Below are 21,354 nucleotides of genomic sequence, written 5' to 3'. Positions count from 1 at the left end.
CAGTTCTCAACAAGGTGCAGAGTTTCTGCCTTGCGGTCGCTGGAATGTATTAGAATAGTCTGGGAAGAAATTGGGCTCGGCTAACTCAACCCATACCCAAGACCATTGGATCTATCTTATTAATTATGTAGTCCAAAAGTAGTAATAAATTGTGGAATGGCCCTACATGCCATTCTCCATCACCTTTTAATTGCAAAATAGACCAGGAAAGAAGAGCGACTCCTAGCATCTATTTATTTCACATTACTTTTAAAATTGCTGTTAAAAAAATAAAAATATTAAAATAATAAAATAATTTTTTAATAATATATAAAATAATATTATTTTAACTTCAAAATTTAATACCAAAGGGATAATTTAATTGTCATTCAATTAGCAATTGTCTAAAAATTTAAGTGTGTACAGTAAGTCTTACTATACTATGTGTGTGTGTTTCTTGGTCTTATTTATCAAAAAAAGATAAAATTTCGTGATGTAGATATGTGAGTGCTTTCATGATATTTTTGTTTCTGGTTTTAGATCTTACATTGCCCAAGTAACGTGTGTGTATGTGTGTGTGTATATTAGCATATGTATAATTGCCTTTCAATCAGTAATTGTCTGAAGGTATAAGTGTGTATAGTAAATCTTACTATACTATATGTGTGTGCATTTCTTGATATTAATTATAAAAAAAAAAATTTAGAAAATTTTTTTTTGACACAAAGTGTTGTTTGTCAATAATGGAATATAACCCAAATGGGTGAAAATGCATGACTTGATGACATAGCCACAGTCCGGTTTTGAACCGGAATAGAATCGAAACTGGTTCGGTGAAAATCGAACCGAAACTGTTCAAAACTGGAACCAGTTTCGAACCGGACCAAACTAGAGATTTAAATACAAAAAAATTTAATAAATACCTCACTCCACTCCTAATTCATTTATATATATATATATATATATATATATATATATATATATATATATATATATATATATATATATATATATATATATATATATATATCATTAATTCTCTATACTCTCTTTAATTCTCAATTCTCTTTCAATTTCTCTCAAATTTTCTAAATAATTATTTTCTACAGTCCTTTAAATTCTCAGTACTTTCATAATTCTCCTACTTTATTATTTTATATGCTCACTAAAATTTTTAATGCTATATCAATTACTCTGTTATTATTTTATATATTCAATAAAATTTTCAATATCCTCTATTTTGATTTTTTTTTTCTTTTATAGTTTTTTAATTATCAATTATCATACAATATTTTAAAAAAGGGCAAGTAATACTCAATTCAACTAAGTTTTTATCCTAAAAATTTATTGGGGTCGGCTATATAGATTATCTTTCTTCACTCTAAATGATTTTGGGTTAAATCTTCGAAAATGTGTAATACTTTTAGGTCATGTTGTACTATTCTCCTTCAAGTCAGTTTAGGTCTACCTATTCTTTTCTTTCTATTCTCTAACCCAATGTGCTCTACTTGTCTAACTGGAGCTTTCCTATGTCTACGCTTCACATGACCAAACCACCTCAATCTCTCTTCTCTCAACTTATAACTGAAAATTTTGATTCCTCTAAATCCTAAAGGGATACATAGGTAAAATTAAGTTCATGCACATTTTTTTAAATTTTTTTTAAAATTAATTTCATCTCTAGTTTTTAATAAGTTCAAGTCTTTGCTTATTAAATTTTTCTTAAAAATAAGTGAATTTTATTGTTTTTATTCTTATTTTATTTTGATTAAAATATTTCTAAGAAAAATTAAAATATTTTTACAAATATAACTTAAATTATAAATCAATAAAATTTTCCTCTAATTTTTTCCTTTAAGTCGCTCTTAAACCGCTCCAAAATCGCTTCTAAATCGTCCTTCAAACTGTCTTGAACTGTTATTTTTTGAACTGTCTTTTAAACCTTTTTAAATCGGGACTCGAACTGGAATCGGCGGTTCAGGAACTGTCTTCCAAACCGTCCCATGATGGTTTAGTTCAAATTCATGATTTTATTAAACCTGAACCGGCGGTTCAGGAACCGTAACCGGCGATTCCTGAACCGTGGCCACCCCTAATTGGACCAAGCAACGCCGACAAAAAGATAGCTTTAAGTGGTAGAATTAATCTTGATTGGATTACAAGCCTTATGATAATGATTATATGTCCATAAAATCTTTTCAGACAAATCATAAGTTCTCTCATCTGATTTTCTCCACTAATTTAATAATATAAATATTATTTTATATTATTGTTCTTATCCCATCTTAAATACTCCTTAAGCTAAACTCAATCTCACTCGCTTGTGTTTTTGCTACTAAAAATTTGTTTTGACGAATTTCACTAATGAAAAAATTTTTATTAAAATTTAATTTATTATACATTTAATATATAAAATATATTATAAAATTTATTTATTAAATATATAAATTTTATATATTTATACTTTAAATTTATAATAAATTAAATTTATAATAAATTGAGTTATTCTTATTATTAGGAAAATTTGGACTGAGATCCTCTGGCGAAGACTTGACTTGGTTGATTTGAGTCGTCTCCTTCTACCCTGCTAAAGGCATGTATTTCCACAGCCAACACGTAAATTTCAACACCTAACCTAAATAATTAAGCTTACAATTTCCAGCAAGAGAAAAGGAAACAGAAACTAGTGATGAAACCGATCCTTTCCCTCGTAGAGCATAGAATTTGATCCGCAAATGAACCCTATTAAATTATACATAATCCTAACCTTGTTGCTCGGCCTTGCCATTACTACTGAAGCACAACCCAAGTATCTCTTTCATCTTTGCTCAAACGCAACCACTTTCCCCACAAACAGCACCTACCAGGCCAATCTAAATATCCTCTTCTCTTCTCTTTCTTCCAACGCATCCCGCAGTATTGGGTTTCACTTCACCTCCGCCGGCCACGACCCAGATGACGTTTACGGCCTATTTCTCTGCCGTGGCGATTATAGCCCCGATGTTTGCCAAGATTGTGTCTCCTTCGCCACCCAGGTGGATCTAGTCCGACGTTGCCCAGTTGAGAAAGAGGGCATAATATGGTACGATCAGTGCCTTGTACGTTACTCAAACAAGTCTTTCTTCTCCACCGTGGACCAAAATCCAACGGTGTATATGCGGAATGTAAAAAATATCACTGATGTAGATCGTTTTAACAATCTATTGATTACCACCACGAGAGATGTGGCTGCTGAGTGTAAAAGAACTAAGAAATTTTAGAATAAGAATTCTGATGTTTATTGTCCTAGAAATCAAAGATATATATAAAAAATTACAGCTAACAAATAGGTTCCTAATCAAGCTAAACTACCAAAATTGTATCAGAATCATACAACAAAAAGTAAGAACAGATATGCATATAAAAATTCCTAAATAAATGCCCTAAATAAATGTAAAATAAGTGGTAGCTAACAGCTGCCTTTCCAATACCCCCCTCAAGTTGGAGCATGGAGATCTCGAATGCTCAACTTGCGAAAAAGAAAGTCAAACTGATCATTTCCCAACGCCTTTGTGAAGATATCCGCAGGTTGCATTGAACTACGTACATAATCTGTTCGAATGTTACCATTCAATATCTCATCATGGATAAAATGACAGTCCACTTGAATATGCTTGGTACGTTCATGATAGACAGGATTAGCAGCTATATGCAGAGCTGCCTGACTATCACAATACAAATTCATAGGTTCAGTATGCGCCACACCAAGAGAATTCAATAATCCTTTCAACCATTTAAGTTCACAAGTTGTAGTACTCATAGACCGATATTTAGCTTCAGCGGATGAGCGAGACACTGTCAAAGAACAAAATTGGTATGTGGAACAAAATAATTGCTTTTTAGTCTTCCACGAGATAGGGGATTCATCCAAAAGAACAAAATAACCGGTCAAAGACCGTCTCGTCAAAGGATAGCTAGCCCAATCAGAATCACAGTAAGCAGACAATTTGATATCACAATTGGCATGCAGTAGTATACCCTGAGATCACATTCATCACCCAACTCCTCAACTCCATTTTTAATGAGTTCATCACCCATTGTTTTCTCATTTGCATATGGAAATTCTGTTTCAGCGAATACCACGTCTCTTGATACAAAGTATTCTTTAGTTTCCAAATCATACAATCTCCATCCCTTCTTTTCAAATGGATACCCAACAAAAACACACCTACGACTTCTACTACCAAATTTATCTTTATCCCAATTCAGATTATGCGCATAGCACAAACAACCGAAAATGCGAACGTGTTTGTAAGAAGGTACTTTCCCAAAGAGCATCTCATATAGGGTTTTACCATTTAATAACATAGATGGAGTCCTATTAATCAAATACCTGATTGCAAGTACACATTCTCCCCAAAATTCTATGGGTAAATTTGCTTGGAAACGCAAGGCTCTTGCCACATTAAGAATATGGCGATGTTTTCTTTCCACTCGGCCATTTTGTTGAGGTGTTCCTACACAGGAAGTCTGATGCAACATCCCTTGTTCATCAAAATATTCTTTCAAGCACATAAATTCACTTCCGTTATCACTTATGATAATTTTCACATTTTTTTTCAAATTGGCGTTTAACCATCACAATAAATTTCTTAAGAACACAAGCTACTTCTTGTTTTCCATTCAGCAAATATATCCAAATAGCACGAGAGTAATCATCAATAATTGTTAAGAAGTAAATTGCTCCATAAGAAGTTGGGACTCTATAAGGTCCCCACAAATCACAATGTATCAATTCAAAATAACCATAAGCTTTATTGTCACTAGAAAAGAAAATCTCTCTTGTTTGCTTTGCTCTAAAACAAACTTCACAAGTTTTATTAGTTTTCCTAACTATGCTACCAGTTTCTGGAATTAACTCTACCACCTTATAAGAAGGATGACCCATTCTCTTATGCCAAAGCTCAAAAGACCCCACATCAGCTACCTTGCAAGCATGTACCGATGTCACTCCCTTGAGAAAGTACAGCCCCTCGCGTTGCTCACCCGCTCTAATCAGGTTCCTCGAATTTAGGTCCTGTATAGCACAAATTTTATTAGTGAGTTGAATAACCAAATTTGAATCATTAAGTAGTTGTGATACAGAGATCAGATTGCAATTCAAATTTGGCACATAAAGGACTCGTTGCAATTTCAAGTCTCCTCCAAGCAACACAGTTCCTTCTTTCACCGCCAAGGTCTTTTCTCCATTAGGTAACCCGACTGAGCATGGCACAATGTCACGCAATTCACTAAAAAATGCCAACGTTCCTGTCATATGATGGGAAGCTCCTGTGTCAATAATCCAAGGAAATATCCTTTGCGTACCTGTCAGCCTCTCATTGCCACCATTCTGACAAGAATTCAACATGCCCAGCAAAGCAGCCCACTGCTCTTCATTTAATCCACTAAGACCCTTTTGATATGAATCTGTCACAATTCCACGCCCACCATCAACTCTAGTTGCTTTTGTGGCGTTGGCACGAGCAACTCCTCCCTTGCTACGTCCTGCTCCATTGCCACGCTTTTGACCACCTCCTCATCCAGCAGAAGTTGCACGTGGTCTATTACCCCACCATTCTGGATAACCTATCAGCTAGAAACAACTTTCAGCATCATGTCCCTCTCGGTTGCAATTAGAACAAATTGAGGATTTGTCTTTATGCCCCCCTGAATTTTGACTACCTGCTCGAATTGCAAAACTCATAGGATTGCCTCTTTCTTCTTTGGTTCGTGTCATAGTTCGCACCCACTCTTGCTGAACAACCATAGCATAGGCACGATTCAAATTGGACAAGGGTCCAGTGCTCAAAACATTAGAGCGCATTGTTCTGTATCCTTCTTCAACCAAGCCCATCAAAAACTGATGAACTCTCTCTTCTTCACGCTTTCTTTCCAATTCAATGGTAAGATTGCATCTGTAGCCTACACAGATACACACTGGTATCTGATCATAGTTGTTTATTTCATCCCATAACGTTTTGAGTCTTCCGAAATAGGACACAATCGATTGACCTTCCTGCCTATAATTCGCCAAATCTGATCTCAGTTGCTGCATTCGTGGACCATTCCCAATCGCGAACCTCTGTTTAATATCCTCCTACAGATCCTTTACGTTCTCCATGTGAGAGATGGTCGAGCGAAGCGTCGGTTCAATGGTGTTAAACACCCAAGAAACCAGCATAGAGTTAACCGTCCACCAATCTTCGAGTTCTAGCGAGTCATCTGCTGGTTGCTTGACAGATCCATCAATAAAACCATATTTCTTTCTAGCCAGCAATGTAGTACGCATAGCTCACGCCCATTCTTCATAATTCTCACCCTTCAACTGAACTTGGGTAATCAAGTTACCTGGATTGTCATTCGAATTTAGTGTGTAAGAACTAGAAGTTTTCTTCCCTGATTCTGAGCTCTCATTTTTCTTTTCATCAGCCATGGCTCTGATACCATGTAAAAGAACTAAGAAATTTTAGAGTAAGAATTCTGATGTTTATTGCCCCAGAAATCAAAGATATATATAAAAAATTACAACTAATAAATAGGTTCCTAATCAAGCTAAACTACCAAAATTGTATCAGAATCATAAACAAATACTCTAAATAAATGCAAAATAAGTGACAGCTAACAGTTGCCTTTCCAATACTAAGGCCGCATTTGCGCCATCAGGAACCAAGAAGTTTGTTGTTAAAGAAGTAGATTTTAAGAACACTGAGAAGTTGTACAATCTCGTGCAGTGCACACCGGATCTATCTAGGTCTGAATGTAACAATTGTCTTCAGATAGCTATCTCATTATTGCCGGATTGTCGTGATGGCAGGCAAGGAGGAAGAGTCTTGTTTCCAAGTTGCAGTGTTCGGTATGAAATGTACGTATTTTATAATGCTACTGCACCTAGGGCGCCACCACCATCGCCTGTGTTTCTTCCTCCTCCGCCTACAGGTTTAGCGCCTACAGGTTTAGGAACAAAGCCACTAGGTAAACTTGATTTGTACTGTTTAGGCCTTTATGGTTATTGGTTATTTCTTTTCATTAAAGTACATTTAAGTGTGACAAAATTCATATATTTTTTTTTTCTTTTTTTTCAAAATGGAAAGAGGAGGAAGTGAAAAGAAGGGAAAAATATAATGTGTAATATTTATCAATTTGTGCAGGAAAAAGAGGCATCTCAACTGTAACAATCGTGACCGTTGTTGCTGCAATTTCTGGCTCTGATGTGCTTTTTGGCATCCTAAGGAGGCTGGCGAGAAAGAAATACCACGCTATACAGGAAGATAACGGTAAAAAGTGCTCTAATTTATTGTGGTTATTTATTGAGTTGCTATTTTATAAATTTTCGTACGCTATTGTGGTATATGAATTACTTCACAAAGCTCAATAAAGATCTCTCTGGTTTTTATGTAGGTGGAAAAGAAATTTCTTCCTTGCAATTTGACCTGAGTACAATAGAAGCTGCTACACACAACTTCTCTGATGATAACAAGTTAGGCCAAGGTGGATTTGGTCAGGTTCACAAGGTGGGCAAATAGTAATCACTTTATTGATTGTGAATTTTAAGCATTCAAGGTTCATAGAACTATGGAAATGACTAAAAAATTTTAAAATTTGCGAAAAGGTCTAACAATTCGTGGAAGTAAATTCCCAGGGAAAACTTCCTAATGGGCAAGAAATAGTTGTGAAGAGACTATCAAGAAGCTCTGGGTGATGCATACATTTTGCATAGTCATTTAGGTCTAATTTCATAACCATTTTATTTGATTATTAGTCATTTTTAGCTAATTTCATTAGTTAATTAGTTAGTTTTTCATAATTGTCGATTTTGGATTAATTTGTAATTTTTACTTTGTTTTGTAGGAAAAATGGTGTTTTTGAAGGACTGAAGAGAAATTTTGCCACTGAGGAGTGACTTCTACAGCCAAATATGTCAAAAACAAGTTTTCAAGCTGAAATATGCATTGACCAAATTGTGCATAACTTGCCGCATAAGCTATGCAGATCTGCATAAGGAGAAAAATCACTGTTCCAGAACCAACCGAAATGTGCATAAGGAGACTGCATAGCTTATGCACATTCTCGCCTCTCTTATGCACCTTCACGGAATTGTGCATAGCCTATGCACCAAGTCATGCAGTTTCGCATAAATGAACCAGAATCAGCCGAAAACTGCATAACTTATGCAGTCCACTTATGCAGTCCCATAAAGAGTTCATTAATGAGCTGGCAGAAGATTCCCTCAGATAATTCCTCCTAGAACACACCATTTTAGGGCTCCATGTCAGAAAAATACTATAAATAGTCTCATTTTCCCATTTTAGAAAGGAGACAAGGAGCAGAAAAGGAAAGGAGAAGGGAGGCAGAATTTGAAGAGTCACTTTCACCTTCCACACCATTTTCAACCAAGATTTGCAGATTTCTTTCTTTCCTTACATTTTTCTACATTTCTAGTGTTTAATTTCTTATTCCTTAGCTTAGATTAAAGCTTTATTTCCATTTAAACTCAATTTATCTTGTAAGCATTATGGATAGTGAGTAGTTTTACTTTTGATTCTGGAGTAAGGATTGTAATATTTGAGATATTTTGTGGACTTTGATTGGGTAATCCATATTTTGTGGTCTTAATGAGTTTTATTCATTTCTTGTGTGCTTAATAACATGCTTAGTGTAGGATCCCATTAAGTAATGTTCTTAATCCATGGTTGAAGCACCGAAAGGAGAAGGCCTTGTGATAGATAATCAAGGAATTGGACTTAATTAACTTAGATCTAGAAATAGACTAAGGATTAAGAGGATTCACAGATTAATTAAGGAACTTAATGGGTCTTAATTAATTCTAACTCCACGAAAGTAGGATTAGTTTGATTAAGGCACTCTTTGTCTCACTCGAAAGGGTATTCAAAGAATTTAAGAATTAATCTCCTTAAAACCATAAGTTTCACAAAATTGGATAACCGATTTAAAATCCCAAAATAGCTCGAATATGAAATCCCGAACTCCAGAATCGTTTTTTTTACCATTGCTAATTTTCAATTGAATTTAATTGCTTGCCATTTTAAAATCTTGCCATATTTCAACTTGCTTCTTTCAATTTGATGTAATTTTAGTTTAATTAATACATTGTTGGATAGATTATTAATTTTGCTCATATAGATTTCATACTCAAATACCCATCAATTTGTTACCTTAATTTCAAGAATAGTTCAATTTAGTCAACTTTTTATATCAAAAATTCAATCATTAACACAACTCCTCGTGGGAACGATATCTTTACTGTATTACTTGTATGACCCATGCACTTGCGGTTGGGCCACACCACTGGGCAAGGAGCTGGAGAATTTAAAAATGAGGTGTTATTGTTAGCCAAGCTTCAACATAGAAATCTTGTGAAGCTGATGGGATTTTGCTTGGAGGGAGAAGAAAAGATTCTGGTCTATGAATTTGTTCCCAACAAAAGCCTAGACTACTTTCTCTTCTGTCAGTTTCTTCTAAACATATGTTTGTGTTCTGCTCATGAGGAATGCATTATTTGTATCGAGTCTAACATGATGATCTGAGTTAAATGTTTGATTTCATGTGGATATGTAGACCCTGAAAAGCAGGGACGATTGGATTGGAGAAGACGTTACAAAATTATAGGAGGAATAGCTGCCGCTTTTCTTTATCTTCACGAGGATTCTCCACTTAAAATTATACATCGAGATCTTAAAGCTAGCAATATTTTGTTAGATGAAGATATGAATCCAAAAATATCAGATTTTGGTTTGGCCAGAATTTTTGGAGTTGATCAAAGTCAAGGAAACACAAATAAAATTTGCTGGAACACTGTAAGTGTGCAATTTTTCCTCTTTGTTCTGCTTACGCTAGATTAACAAGTTCTTTCCATTGTTGAACCAATACATTGTTCTGCCTGTGTTGATGATTTAGTGGATATATGCCTCCCGAGTATGCAATGCGTGGACTGTTCTCGGTCAAGTCTGACATATACAGCTTTGGAGTCTTAGTTCTCGAAATTATAAGTGGAAAAAAGATTAGTTCTTTCAATCAAACGGATAGCCAAGATGGCCTTGTGAGCTCTGTAAGTATGAAGTTTTGTCCCTTCATTATAGCCAATATCAACTCATCAGCACCAAGCTAGTGAAGTAAGATAATAAACAGAGCCCAAAGCTGCAACTACACGGACATATAATTGCTTGAAATTTTGCAGGTCTGGAAACATTGGAGAAATGGGACGCCTTTGGAAGTGTTGGATCCAATTTTGACAGATTCATATTCAAGAAGTGAAGTCTTGAGATGCATCCAAATAGGGTTGTTATGTGTTCAGAAAGATCCAGCTGACAGACCCACAATGGCAACAGTAGTTCTGATGCTCAACAGTTATTCTGCTACAATTCCAGTGCCCCAACGGCCAGCATTTTTTCTTCACAGCAGATCAGGGCAGAGCATCACAAAGGGGTTGAAGTCGAAGCAGTGTGCTAGCAAGTCAGTGCCATGTTCTGTTATTGAAGCATCAATTTCTGAAGTACATCCTCGATAGTCACAAAAATGAGATTCCTTCAAAAAGACAACCCTGTGGAATATGGAATGAATGATATTAGAGGCCAGACATAGCTGTACTCACCACCAACTTGGAAACTTTCCTCTGTCTCAGTCTGTAGTTGGAGTTGATTTATTGTTAAAAATTTTTCAGCATTAAATAAACTTTATTATTTCCAGCAGTAAGAGAGAAAACATAACTCACACCATGTGTGATCTTAAAAAAAAGAAAGAAAGGTGCACCATCATGTATGGTTTATTCTATAATTAAAACTGGAATATAATTCTTGAGACATAATTTTTTCTCTATTTACAATTAGAGGATTCTTGTATCAGTTTTTGAGCAATGAAATTAAATTTTCTTTTTGATCAAATTTAAGAGTAGAGTCAAAAATATGAAACCCAAAATAGAAATTTTATAACAAAAAGACTTAAATTTTGTAAAATATACACTTATCATCATTTTCTTTTGCAAGAAGATAAGAGCTTATTCTACAATTATAGATGTGCACCATTTTGCTCATGAATAAAGCGGCATAAGCGTCCAATATCTCCTAGGGTGACCTTTCATCATTTTCCACATCCACACTTATTATTACTCACTTTCTGGCTTGAACGCAACACCTATACACACAAAACACAGATTTAAACTAGATGTAGGACGGTGATGGGAATCTCCATATGTTCAAGGCACCAGATTTTTCTTGAGCAGTTCTAAAAATTCATAGAAAATTGAAGAATTGGAAGAGAATGCATGGTTGTCTTTCTTAAATTTTTGCTCAGATTTTTCTGTAAGGGGGAAAAAGTTTGGCGATAATGAGAGCACATCCTATGAATATTTCTAGAGTATTTTATATAAACAATATGCTAATGTCCATAATCCAGCGACTGGGTCATGCTTGCCATGCCCAGTGCCCCCTTACTGTTATGATTACTTATTAATTTATCTATTTATTATGATTGCAAATGAAATTGGACCAACATCAACCAATGAGGAAAAGCCAACAATAAACTAATTAAAAAGTTTATCAATTAGTGCGATTACGTAATATAATATTAAAAAAATTGAGAACATGCTATTTTGGCGGAAGCATACGTCACCTTTTCACTTCGGTCCCTATCCATCGACAATCTTTTTGTAAGTATTGAATTGTTGGTCAATAATGCGCATTTTTACCACACTCTGCGTGGGGGTTAGTCCTTTAATATTTTACATTAATAGTAGATACTGTGCAGATAATTTATATGTATTAATATATTTTAATAAAATTATTATAATTTTATCAAAAAATATATTCGGTCTCTAAACTTACTGTATGTACATGTACATCTTTGAATAAAAAAAAAGAAACTCGATTACTTGTGAAATTGTACTAATTTTCTCCTTACCAAATTATAAAAAATTGTGAATCCTATTCATGATGATAAAGATATTCTGATGAAGAAAAGAAATTTGGGTTTGACTTGACTTGGTGTTATGAGGCATCTTCTTCGGTTCCGCACTGCTCTAATGTCATCTCATCACCATACCTAACTGAGAAAGAGGCAAGGCTTTTAGCTTAGCTTGCATTTTTCAGAAGAAAAAAAAAGGGGAAAACAGAAAATTGTGGGGATGAAATTGATCTTTTCCCTCTTGCACACTCTAGAACCAGAAGCAAGAATGAGCCCTCTTAAATTGTTCATAATCTTATCCTTCTTGCTTGGCGTTGCCGTAACCATCCGAGCACGGCCCACTTACCTCTATCATGTTTGCCCAAATACGACTACTTTCACTGCAAACAGCACTTATCAGGCCAATCGAAATATCCTTCTCTCTTCTCTTTCCTCCAACGCAACTGCCAATAAATATAATATTGGGTTTTACAACACCTCTACTGGGCGGGACCCTGACGATATCTATGGTCTATTTCTCTGCCGTGGTGATTTTAGCTCCGATGTCTGCCAAACTTGTGTCACCTTCGCCACCCAGGACATAGTCGAACGTTGCCCTGTCGAGAAAGTAGCCATAATATGGTACGACGAGTGCCTTCTCCGTTATTCAAACCAGTTCTTCTTCTCCTCCATCAGCCAAGACCCTAGTGCATACTTAGTTAATACGCAGAATATCTCAGATCAAAATCGTTTTAATGAGCTATTGTCCAACGCCATGGAGGATGCGGCTACTGAGGCTGCGAATGCTGCATCAGGAGCTAAAAAGTTTGCTGTAAAAGAAACCAAATTTACGGGGTTTCAGAATCTTTACAATCTCGTGCAGTGCACACCGGATCTATCGAGCTCTGATTGTAACCGGTGTCTTGAGATAGCTATCGCAAAATTGCCTAGTTGTTGTGATGGAAAGCAAGGCGGACGAGTCTTGTCTCCGAGTTGCAATATTCGTTATGAAGTTTACCCATTTTATAATGCTACTTCTACAAGGGCGCCACCGCCATCACCACCAGTGGTTCCCCCTCCGCTTACAGGTTCAGGGCAAGGTAAAGTTGACTCGTACTGTTTAAGGTTAGTAAATGATTATTTCCACGGCGCCAGTGGCTGTTGTTGGAAGTTATCATTTATTCCTTGCCATTATCCTTGTAGGAAAGTAAAGATTTATCTACTTAGCCTGATATTTCTCTATTTAAGCAGGAAAAAGCGGCATCTCAGCTGTTACAATTGTAGCAGCCTGATATTTCTCTATTTAAGCAGGAAAAAGCGGCATCTCAGTTGTTACAATTGTAGCCATTGTTGCTCCAATTTCTATCTCTATTGTGCTCTTTTGCATGGGCTACTGTTTCCTAAGGAGGCGGGCAAGAAAGAAGTATGACGCTATAGAGGAAGATGGTAAATAATTATTCAATTTCTTCTTCTAAGAATGGAAGCAATGTTCTTTTTTATGGTTATGTTCTTTGCTTTTGTCGCAAAGGATTTACAGAACTCAGTAAACATGTCCTTGGTTTTTATGTAGGTGGAAATGAAATTTCAACCGTGGAGTCTTTACAATTTGATCTGAGTATGATAGAAGCTGCTACAAATAACTTCTCTGATGATAACAAGTTAGGTGAAGGTGGATTTGGTGGTGTTTACACGGTGGGCAGTTAGTGACCATTTAATGATTGTGAATTTTGTGCATTCTAAGTCCATTAACCCTGAAATTTTAAGTAGTTTGGAGAGGTTCTAACAACTCGTGGATGTAAATTCCCAGGGCACACTTCCTAATGGGCGAGAAATAGCTGTGAAGAGACTGTCAAGAAGCTCTGAGCAAGAGGCAGAAGAATTTAAAAATGAGGTGTTATTGTTAGCCAAGCTTCAACACAGAAATCTTGTGAGGCTGATTGGATTCTGCTTGGAGGGAGAAGAAAAAATTCTTGTCTATGAATTTGTTCCCAACAAAAGCCTTGACTACTTTCTTTTCGGTCAGGATCTTCTAAACATATACCTCACTACTGTGTTTCGCTCATGAGGAATTCATTATTTGTATTTGTATTGAATCTAACATGCGGATCTAAATGTTTGATTTCATGGATATATAGACCCTGAAAAGCAAGGAAAATTGGATTGAGAAAGACGATACAAAATCATAGGAGGAATTGCTAGAGGGTTCCTTGATACATACATTTTGTATAGTCATTTAGGTTTAATTTCATAGCCATTTTATTTGATTATTAGTCACTTTTAGCTAATTTCATTAGTTATTTAGATAGTTTTTCATAATTGTCAATTTTGGACTAATTTATAACTTTACTTTGTTTTATAGGAAAAATGGTGTTTTTGAGGGACTAAAAAAAGAAATTTTGCCATTGAGGAGTGATTTCTACAACCAAAGATGTCAAAAACAAGTTTCAAAGTTGAAGTATGCATTGGCCAAATTGCGCATAACTTGCTGCATAAGTTGTGCAGTTCTGCATAAGGAGAAGAAACAATGTCCCAAACCTGCCGAAATCTGCATAAGTTATCGCATAACTTATGCAGATTCGTGCCTTGCTTATGCGACCTCACGGAAAACTGCATAACCTATGCAGTCTTGCACCTTGCTCATGCAGCTTTGCACAGAGAGCGAGAACGGCCAGCGCATAAGGGATCGCATAACCTATGCGATCCACTTATCTGATTTCATAAAGTCTCCATAATGAGCTGGCAGAAGATTCTTTCATAAAAACACACCTCAAACACACCATTTTAGGGCTCCTTGTCAGAGAAAAAGATATAAATAGGCCCTTATCCCATTTTAGAATGGGAGGAAAAACAAAAGAAGAGGAGCAGCAGCTGAAGAGTCAAGAAAAGGGAGCTAAAACGTCACCCCCTCCATTTTCAGACAGATTTGGAGTTTTCTTTCCTTTCTTGCATATTTCCTACCTTTCTTGTATCGGGTTTCTTTAGTTTTAGTTTATTTTCATGATTTATTTCCTCTTTTACTTAGAATTTCTTGTGTTAAACATGGATTGTGAGTAGTTTTCTTTGATTCTAGAATAAGGGATGTAATATTTTAGTTACTTTTGTGGATTTGAACTGGGTTAGTCCCAATTTAATGAAATTTATGAGGTTTAATCCATTTCTTGTGTGCTTATTCACCTGCTTAATGAAGGGCCCCATTAAGTTATGTTCTTAATCCTTGGTTGAAGCACCGAAAGGAGAAAATCAAGTGATAGTTAATCAAGAAATTAGACTTAATTAACTTAGATCTAGAAATAGACTAAGGGTTAAGAGGGTTTTAATAAATTGATTAAATAACCTAATGAGTCTTGGTTAATTTTAACTCTACGAAAGTAGGACTAAGTTAATTAAGGCACTCTTTGTCTCACTCGAAAGAGTTTTCAAAGGATTTTAGAATTAATCTCCTTTAAACTCATAAATTTCATGGATTGGGCTAGCTAGGGAAAATCCCAAAATGACTTAAATATGAACCCTTAACTCCAGAATCGTCTTTCATCAATTATTGCTTGGAATTTTACTTTTGAGTGTTTAGTTTAATCTCATTTTATTAATTTTCATTATTATCAATTTCTTTATTTTGCGAATTATTAAATTAGTCATTGTTTAAATTTAGTTTTGCATTTTCATATCTTATGCTTCAAATTCCTAAATTTCTTTCATTAATTTGATTAAAATACAATTTTAATATATTTTATTTTACATAAAACATTCAATCATTAACACAACTCCTCGTGAGAACGATATCTTTTTCTATACTACTTGAACGACCCGTGCACTTGCGGTTGGGACACATCATTCCTTTATCTTCACGAGGATTCTAGACTTAGAATTATACATCGCAACCTTAAAGCTAGCAATGTTTTGTTAGATCAAGATATGAAACCAAAAATAGCAGACTTTGGTATGGATAGAATTTTTGGAGTTGATCAAAGTGAAGGAAATACAAATAGAGTTGTTGGGACATAGTAAGTTTACAACTTTTCCTGTTTGTTCTGCTTACTCTAGATTTATGAATTTTTCCATAACAGTAGTTCTTATGCTTAACGGTTATTCTGTTACTCTTCCAGTGCCTCGGCAGCCAGCATTTGTTCTCAACAGCAGATCAGGGCAGAGCTTAACATTTAAGGCGTTGGAGTCGGATCAATCTACTAGCAAGTCAGCGCAATGGTCTGTTGATGAAGCATCAATCACTGAAGTATATCCTCGATAGTCACAAGATGTGACTTCTCCACAAATAAACTAATGGAACACTGCTCTATAGTTGCAGATTGCCATCGTTATATATTTAAATATTTTTCTGAAAGCATTGGAAATGTTTTACTCTGAATAATAGATGAACTTTCAGCTAGGTGATCAAGTTAATTTCAACAATATTCCTAGCCAAAATTGTACTGAAATACCATATCATCAAAAAGCAATTTATTTCTCTGAATGCGGAATGTAACAAAAAAAAAATGCCTAGCATTTTCTGGCAATTAACAGAGCCAAATCGTTTTCATTGTGAATTCTTGACGGGTGATAGTCCAAAAAGACAAGCTGTAGAATATGAAATAAAACTCTGCAAAACCCCAACTTGGAAACTTTGCTAGGATTTCTTGGAAACATAGGATTTTAAAAAATTGTCAGATTTTTCATAAAAATAGAAAGAAAAATCTGTGCGTGGATGAGAGTAGATTAACATTTGAATGTTCAATAAGTATCATCACTAATGATGGACCTAGGTATTGACTTGAAACATGCCTTACCTTCCATGGCAAAGAAGCTTAAATTCTACGCTGAAAATTTCCAACCGTAAATCCATCCTTTATATGTGGCCGTGTGAAACTGTGTAGAGACATGGTGAAATAGAATCGCCCTTAGTTTTCTCATTTCTGTATGCAGAGCATGTTTCTTTTTCTGTGTGTTAGGTCACGTACGCAATAAAAGCACATGTGGGGTGAGATGGAAGTTGTCTTCCATTTGTGTCCCTTCGGTCAACGGATTGTCTTTTGAATTGCAAAAATAGAGCGCTCTTTCGGGTATGACACTAATAGCTCCCTTAAACTCGAGATCAGGGTAATTATTGATGTTTTCAATTTAACCAAAACTATAAAAAGGACCTATCACTAAACCTATGGCACCTAATGAGACGAATCATTAGATAACATGTCGTCGCCTTCCGTAGCACTCCTGAGTTGAAATAATATTTAGATTATATTGGCGTGAAGAGTTGAATCAGGTGGCAAAAGGCCATCTCACAAAGCCAACAGATTTGTCTTTTGTGCTTCCTTCTTCTAGCCTTCTGATTTTTCAACTTTCTAGCAATTTAACTAGGATTCATTCAATTACACAAAAAAGTTAGAAGCAAATAGCAAGTTTGCTTTGAAGCAGATAGTAAGTTTGCTTTGACTGCTACTATGTGTTTGAAAGGAGGAAAGTGGTGAAGGCAAGTCAAGGAGTGTTAAATTTACGTATTTATCCCCATAACAATTTTGTAAAATGAAAAAAAGTTAAAAAAAAAATTTAGAGTTTTATTGAAAAAAGTAAAGAGAAAATACTCAAGTTTTATTCCTCTATAGTAAAGTTGAAACCTTCCTGTTTTCTTTCCTCCATATTATTGTCACATTGATTGGTTTCTAATTTTAAATTTATATTTTTTTTATTTCAGAAATTTATTTTTGTAATAATACGTCTTATAAAAATATATAAATCGATAAAAATATAAATTTTTATTTCACATGAGCAAGGCCTAAAGCAATTAGAACAGAGGAATTAAATTTTATTTTTGAAAGTGCAATTTTTCAATATTATTTTATAATTTAATTTTGCTATTAAAAATAAAAAAAAATTTAAAATATATTGGATGGATGAAGAAAACTAAAATTACATTCATAAATATGTGCATTCCTCTACATTAAGTCATGAGCTGGGTCAAAACAGTAATTGTTCAAACCGTAGCTAAAAATATGTTGTTCACGATAAATCATGGAAATATGATTCCTTTTAATCAAAATAGTAATTTGATTTTATATGAAAATAGATTATTTATGTTTAAACTCAAATATTAATTTTAATGTTAATAAATTATTTTTTAAATGTAATAAATTGTAGCTTATAATAAATTAAATGAAAATAAAATTTAAAAAATGTGAATTAAAAATTCCATATTCCAAAAGTACTATTTGGCTGATTTTTTTTACATGAATTTAGATGTAGTAGTGTTAAAATTTTTTCATATAAATAATTATGAATAGGGATCGAATTTTATTAAAATTCACTAAAAACAGTAATTCATATAAAATAATTTTTATATTTTATTTTAATTATAAAATATAATTATAAGTTTTCAATAAATATATAAATTTTATCGTATCCATTTTAACCGATTCAGTGTTCTTTAATATATATATATATATATATATATATATATATATATATATATATACTTTTAATTTCGATTTTTAAATTCTTAATTCTATTTTTTATCCTTTCTTTTTTAATTTACAAGTTTTGTTTTAAAAAATAATTTCAAGTTATTTTTTTACTCTAAAATTCCGTAGTATTTATACTATTTTAAGAGACTCATTTCCAAGGTAATGTTAACTTGTTCTGTTTAAGCTTAATAAATGATCATTTCCCAGGAGCCACTGTCGCCGCCCCCGCCTGGCTTTAGTCCAGTGCCAAGGGCGCAACAAACCTAGAGACGCGTCCCCGGTTCGATATCCCTCCCCATGTACCTATTGAAAAAAAAAAGGGCTGTTGTTGGAAGTTATCCTTTATTTCTCGTCATCGTCCTTGTGGGAAAGTGAAGATTTATCTACCTGATATTTCTCTATTTACACAGGAAAAAGCAGCATCTCAGCTGTTACAATTGTAGCCATTGTTGCCCCAATTTCTATCTTTATTGTGCTGTTTTGCATGGGCTACTGTTTCCTAAGGAGAAGGGCAAGACAGAAGTCTGATACTCTACCGGAAGATGGTAAAATAATAATTCAATTTCTTCTGCCAATTATGGAATCGCAATGTTCTTTTACGGTTTTGTTCTTTGCTCTCATCCCAGAAAATTCACAAAACTCAATTAACGTTTACTTGTTTTTTATGTAGGTGGAAATGAAATTTCAACTGTGGAGTCTCTGCAATTTGATCCGAGTATAATAGAAGCTGCTACAAATAACTTCACTGATGATAACAAGTTAGGTGAAGGTGGTTTTGGTGATGTTTACAAGGTGGGTAATTATTCGTTTAATGGTTGTAAATTTTGTGAATTTTAAGTAGTTTGGAGAAGGGTCTAACAATTCGTGGATGAAAATTCCCAGGTCATACTTCCTAATGGGCAAGAAATAGCTGTGAAGAGACTATCGAGAAGCTCCGGGCAAGGGGCAGTAGAATTTAAAAATGAGGTGTTATTGTTAGCCAAGCTTCAACAGAGAAATCTTGTGAGGTTAATTGGATTCTGCTTGGAGGGAGAAGAAAGGATTCTTGTCTATGAATTTGTTCCCAACAAAAGCCTTGACTACTTTCTTTTCGGTCAGGATCTTCTTAACATATTTCCTTCAGGATCTTCAAAACATATTATGTGTATTGAATCTAACATTCAGGTCTGACTTAAGTGTTTGATTTCATGGATATGTAGACCCTGAAAAGCAAGGACAATTGGATTGGGGAAGACGTTACAAAATCATAGGAGGAATTGCTAGAGATTTTCTTTATTTTCAGAGGATTCTGGACTTAAAATTATACATCGCGACCTTAAAGTTTGCAATATTTTGTTAGATTAAGATATGGACCCAAAAGTATCCGACTTTGATATGGCCATAATTTTTGGAGTTGATCAAAGTGAAGAAAATACAAGTCGAGTTGTTGGGACATATAGTAAGTTAATTTACAACTTTTCCTGTTTGCTCTGCTTACTCTAGATTTGTTAATTCTACAAAAACATTAAAAGAATGAGAAGAAAGCATCATATTCATGCTCTTATCAATTCCATTATAGAAAATTCAAGGTGAGCTTCTTCATATCAGCATATATGCTCTAGTGTGTTTTAATTAATTATTTGATATGCTCTGTTCAGCAAAATATTTACCAGCGTCACTTAGGTTATTTTTGTAATTATTGCAAGGTTGATCAAAGAAATTTTGTTGTCCTTGTACCAACGTTGCTCTGTCTGGGTTGTCTTTAATGGATATGCGTCTCCTGAATATGCAATGCATGGACAATTCTCAGTCAAGTCAGACATGTATAGCTTTGGTTTCTTAGTTCTCAAAATTTTAAGTGGAAAGAAGAATAGTTCTTTCTATCAAATAGATGGTGCTGACGACCTTGAGAGCTATGTAAGTATATGAAGTTTCCCCCTTTCTCATAATCAAGTGAAATAAGATTAAACAGAAGCCTAAAGTAAAGCTAGCTGCAACTACACGGACATAATTACTTGTAACTTTTGCAACTACGGAAACATTGGAGAAATGGGACACCTTTGGAAGTGTTGGATCCAGTTTTGATAGATTCATATTCAAGAAATGAAGTCTTAAGATGCATCAAAATAGTGTTGTTATGTGTTCAGGAAGATCCAGCTGACAGAACAACGATGGGAAAAGTTGTTCTGATGCTCATCAGCTATTCTGTTACTCTTCCAGTGCCTCAACGGCCAGCATTTGTTCTCAACAGCAGATCAGGGCAGAGCTTCACATTGAAGGCATTGGAGTCAGATCAATCTACCAGCAAGTCACTACAATGGTCTGTTGATGAAGCATCAATCACTGAAGTATATCCTCGATGGTAACAAGATGAGAATTCTCCAAAAATAAACTAATGGAATGTCACTCTATAGTTGCAGATTGCCATCATTATATCTTTGTATCCTTTTTCTGAAAGCATAGGAAATGTTTTCTGAATAATAGAGGATCTCTAAGCTAGGTGATCAAGTTTCAAGAATCTGCCTAGTGGAGCAAAGCCCGTCAATTATATCTAATCTGAGCCTAGATAAAAAGAGAGTGAAGGAAAGAGGAAACCAATAATGACGAGATGGATATTATCTGTACACCTTTTTTGTTGGGACATGTGTTTGAACCAAAATATTGAAACATGAAAAGAAAGAAAAGGATTGTTTTCTTTCTTCAGTCTATGCAATCCAAAGTCAGCTTCTCCATATCATAAATTTTTGCTTTAATGAGTGTTATTATTAGATATGATCTGTTCTCTATGACAATAAGGAACACAAATGAGTTATGCAAAATTATTGCAAGGTTAATTAAAGAAAATTTTGACCCTCTTGTACTTGATTTTGACATGGCTGCAAACAAAGAAATGATAGAGAATATATAGTAGGGGAGTTAAAAGTCATATTGGCTTAAACTATCTTGGTCAAGGCAACTTTAAGCGCAACAATTGAACCTTGCTGATGGTTTTCAACAATATCCAAGTCAGAAAATTTCATAAATTCCTGGC

The 21,354-nt window shown here is 34.6% G+C and overlaps 2 protein-coding genes and 1 pseudogene across 3 annotated transcripts; all 3 read left to right on the top strand.

Annotated features, from left to right (window-relative positions):
- Positions 1 to 2,534: 2,534 nt before the first annotated feature.
- Positions 2,535 to 10,706, top strand: LOC131170704 (cysteine-rich receptor-like protein kinase 10; annotated as a pseudogene).
- Positions 10,707 to 12,184: 1,478 nt separating this feature from the next.
- On the top strand, positions 12,185 to 14,107 carry LOC131170703 (cysteine-rich receptor-like protein kinase 10). Of its 2 annotated transcripts, XM_058130405.1 has the most exons (5): positions 12,185 to 12,995; positions 13,207 to 13,341; positions 13,466 to 13,587; positions 13,703 to 13,913; positions 14,031 to 14,107. In XM_058130405.1, exons 1-5 carry the CDS (start codon positions 12,185 to 12,187, stop codon positions 14,057 to 14,059), a joined length of 1,308 nt encoding a protein of 435 aa, XP_057986388.1. In that variant the 3' UTR covers positions 14,060 to 14,107. The 2 variants fall into 2 exon arrangements, with proteins under 2 accessions (XP_057986388.1, XP_057986387.1); XM_058130404.1 differs by having other exon boundaries at positions 13,703 to 14,101.
- Positions 14,108 to 15,940: 1,833 nt separating this feature from the next.
- On the top strand, positions 15,941 to 20,804 carry LOC131170368 (cysteine-rich receptor-like protein kinase 10). Its single transcript, XM_058129419.1, has 8 exons — positions 15,941 to 16,126; positions 17,341 to 17,356; positions 18,755 to 18,889; positions 19,015 to 19,136; positions 19,227 to 19,508; positions 20,007 to 20,240; positions 20,471 to 20,671; positions 20,787 to 20,804. The coding sequence occupies exons 1-8, from the start codon at positions 15,941 to 15,943 to the stop codon at positions 20,802 to 20,804; spliced, it is 1,194 nt and encodes a 397-aa protein (XP_057985402.1).
- The last annotated feature ends 550 nt before the right edge of the window (positions 20,805 to 21,354 follow it).

This window comes from Hevea brasiliensis, chromosome 11, assembly GCF_030052815.1.
Source record: "Hevea brasiliensis isolate MT/VB/25A 57/8 chromosome 11, ASM3005281v1, whole genome shotgun sequence".
Taxonomy (NCBI): Eukaryota; Viridiplantae; Streptophyta; class Magnoliopsida; order Malpighiales; family Euphorbiaceae; genus Hevea; species Hevea brasiliensis.
The sequence above is the reverse complement of the archived record's forward strand: the minus strand, read 5'-3'. Positions and strand labels throughout refer to the sequence as shown.

Coding starts and splice junctions, on each gene's coding strand:
- LOC131170703 (XM_058130404.1), top strand. CDS start 12,185: ATGAGCCCTCTTAAATTGTTCATAATCTTATCCTTCTTGCTTGGCGTT. Junction 13,342..13,465: donor TGACGCTATAGAGGAAGATG/GTAAATAATTAT, acceptor GTTTTTATGTAG/GTGGAAATGAAATTTCAACC. Junction 13,588..13,702: donor GATTTGGTGGTGTTTACACG/GTGGGCAGTTAG, acceptor GTAAATTCCCAG/GGCACACTTCCTAATGGGCG.
- LOC131170368 (XM_058129419.1), top strand. CDS start 15,941: ATGAATTTTTCCATAACAGTAGTTCTTATGCTTAACGGTTATTCTGTT. Junction 18,890..19,014: donor TGATACTCTACCGGAAGATG/GTAAAATAATAA, acceptor TTTTTTATGTAG/GTGGAAATGAAATTTCAACT. Junction 20,241..20,470: donor CTGACGACCTTGAGAGCTAT/GTAAGTATATGA, acceptor TTATGTGTTCAG/GAAGATCCAGCTGACAGAAC.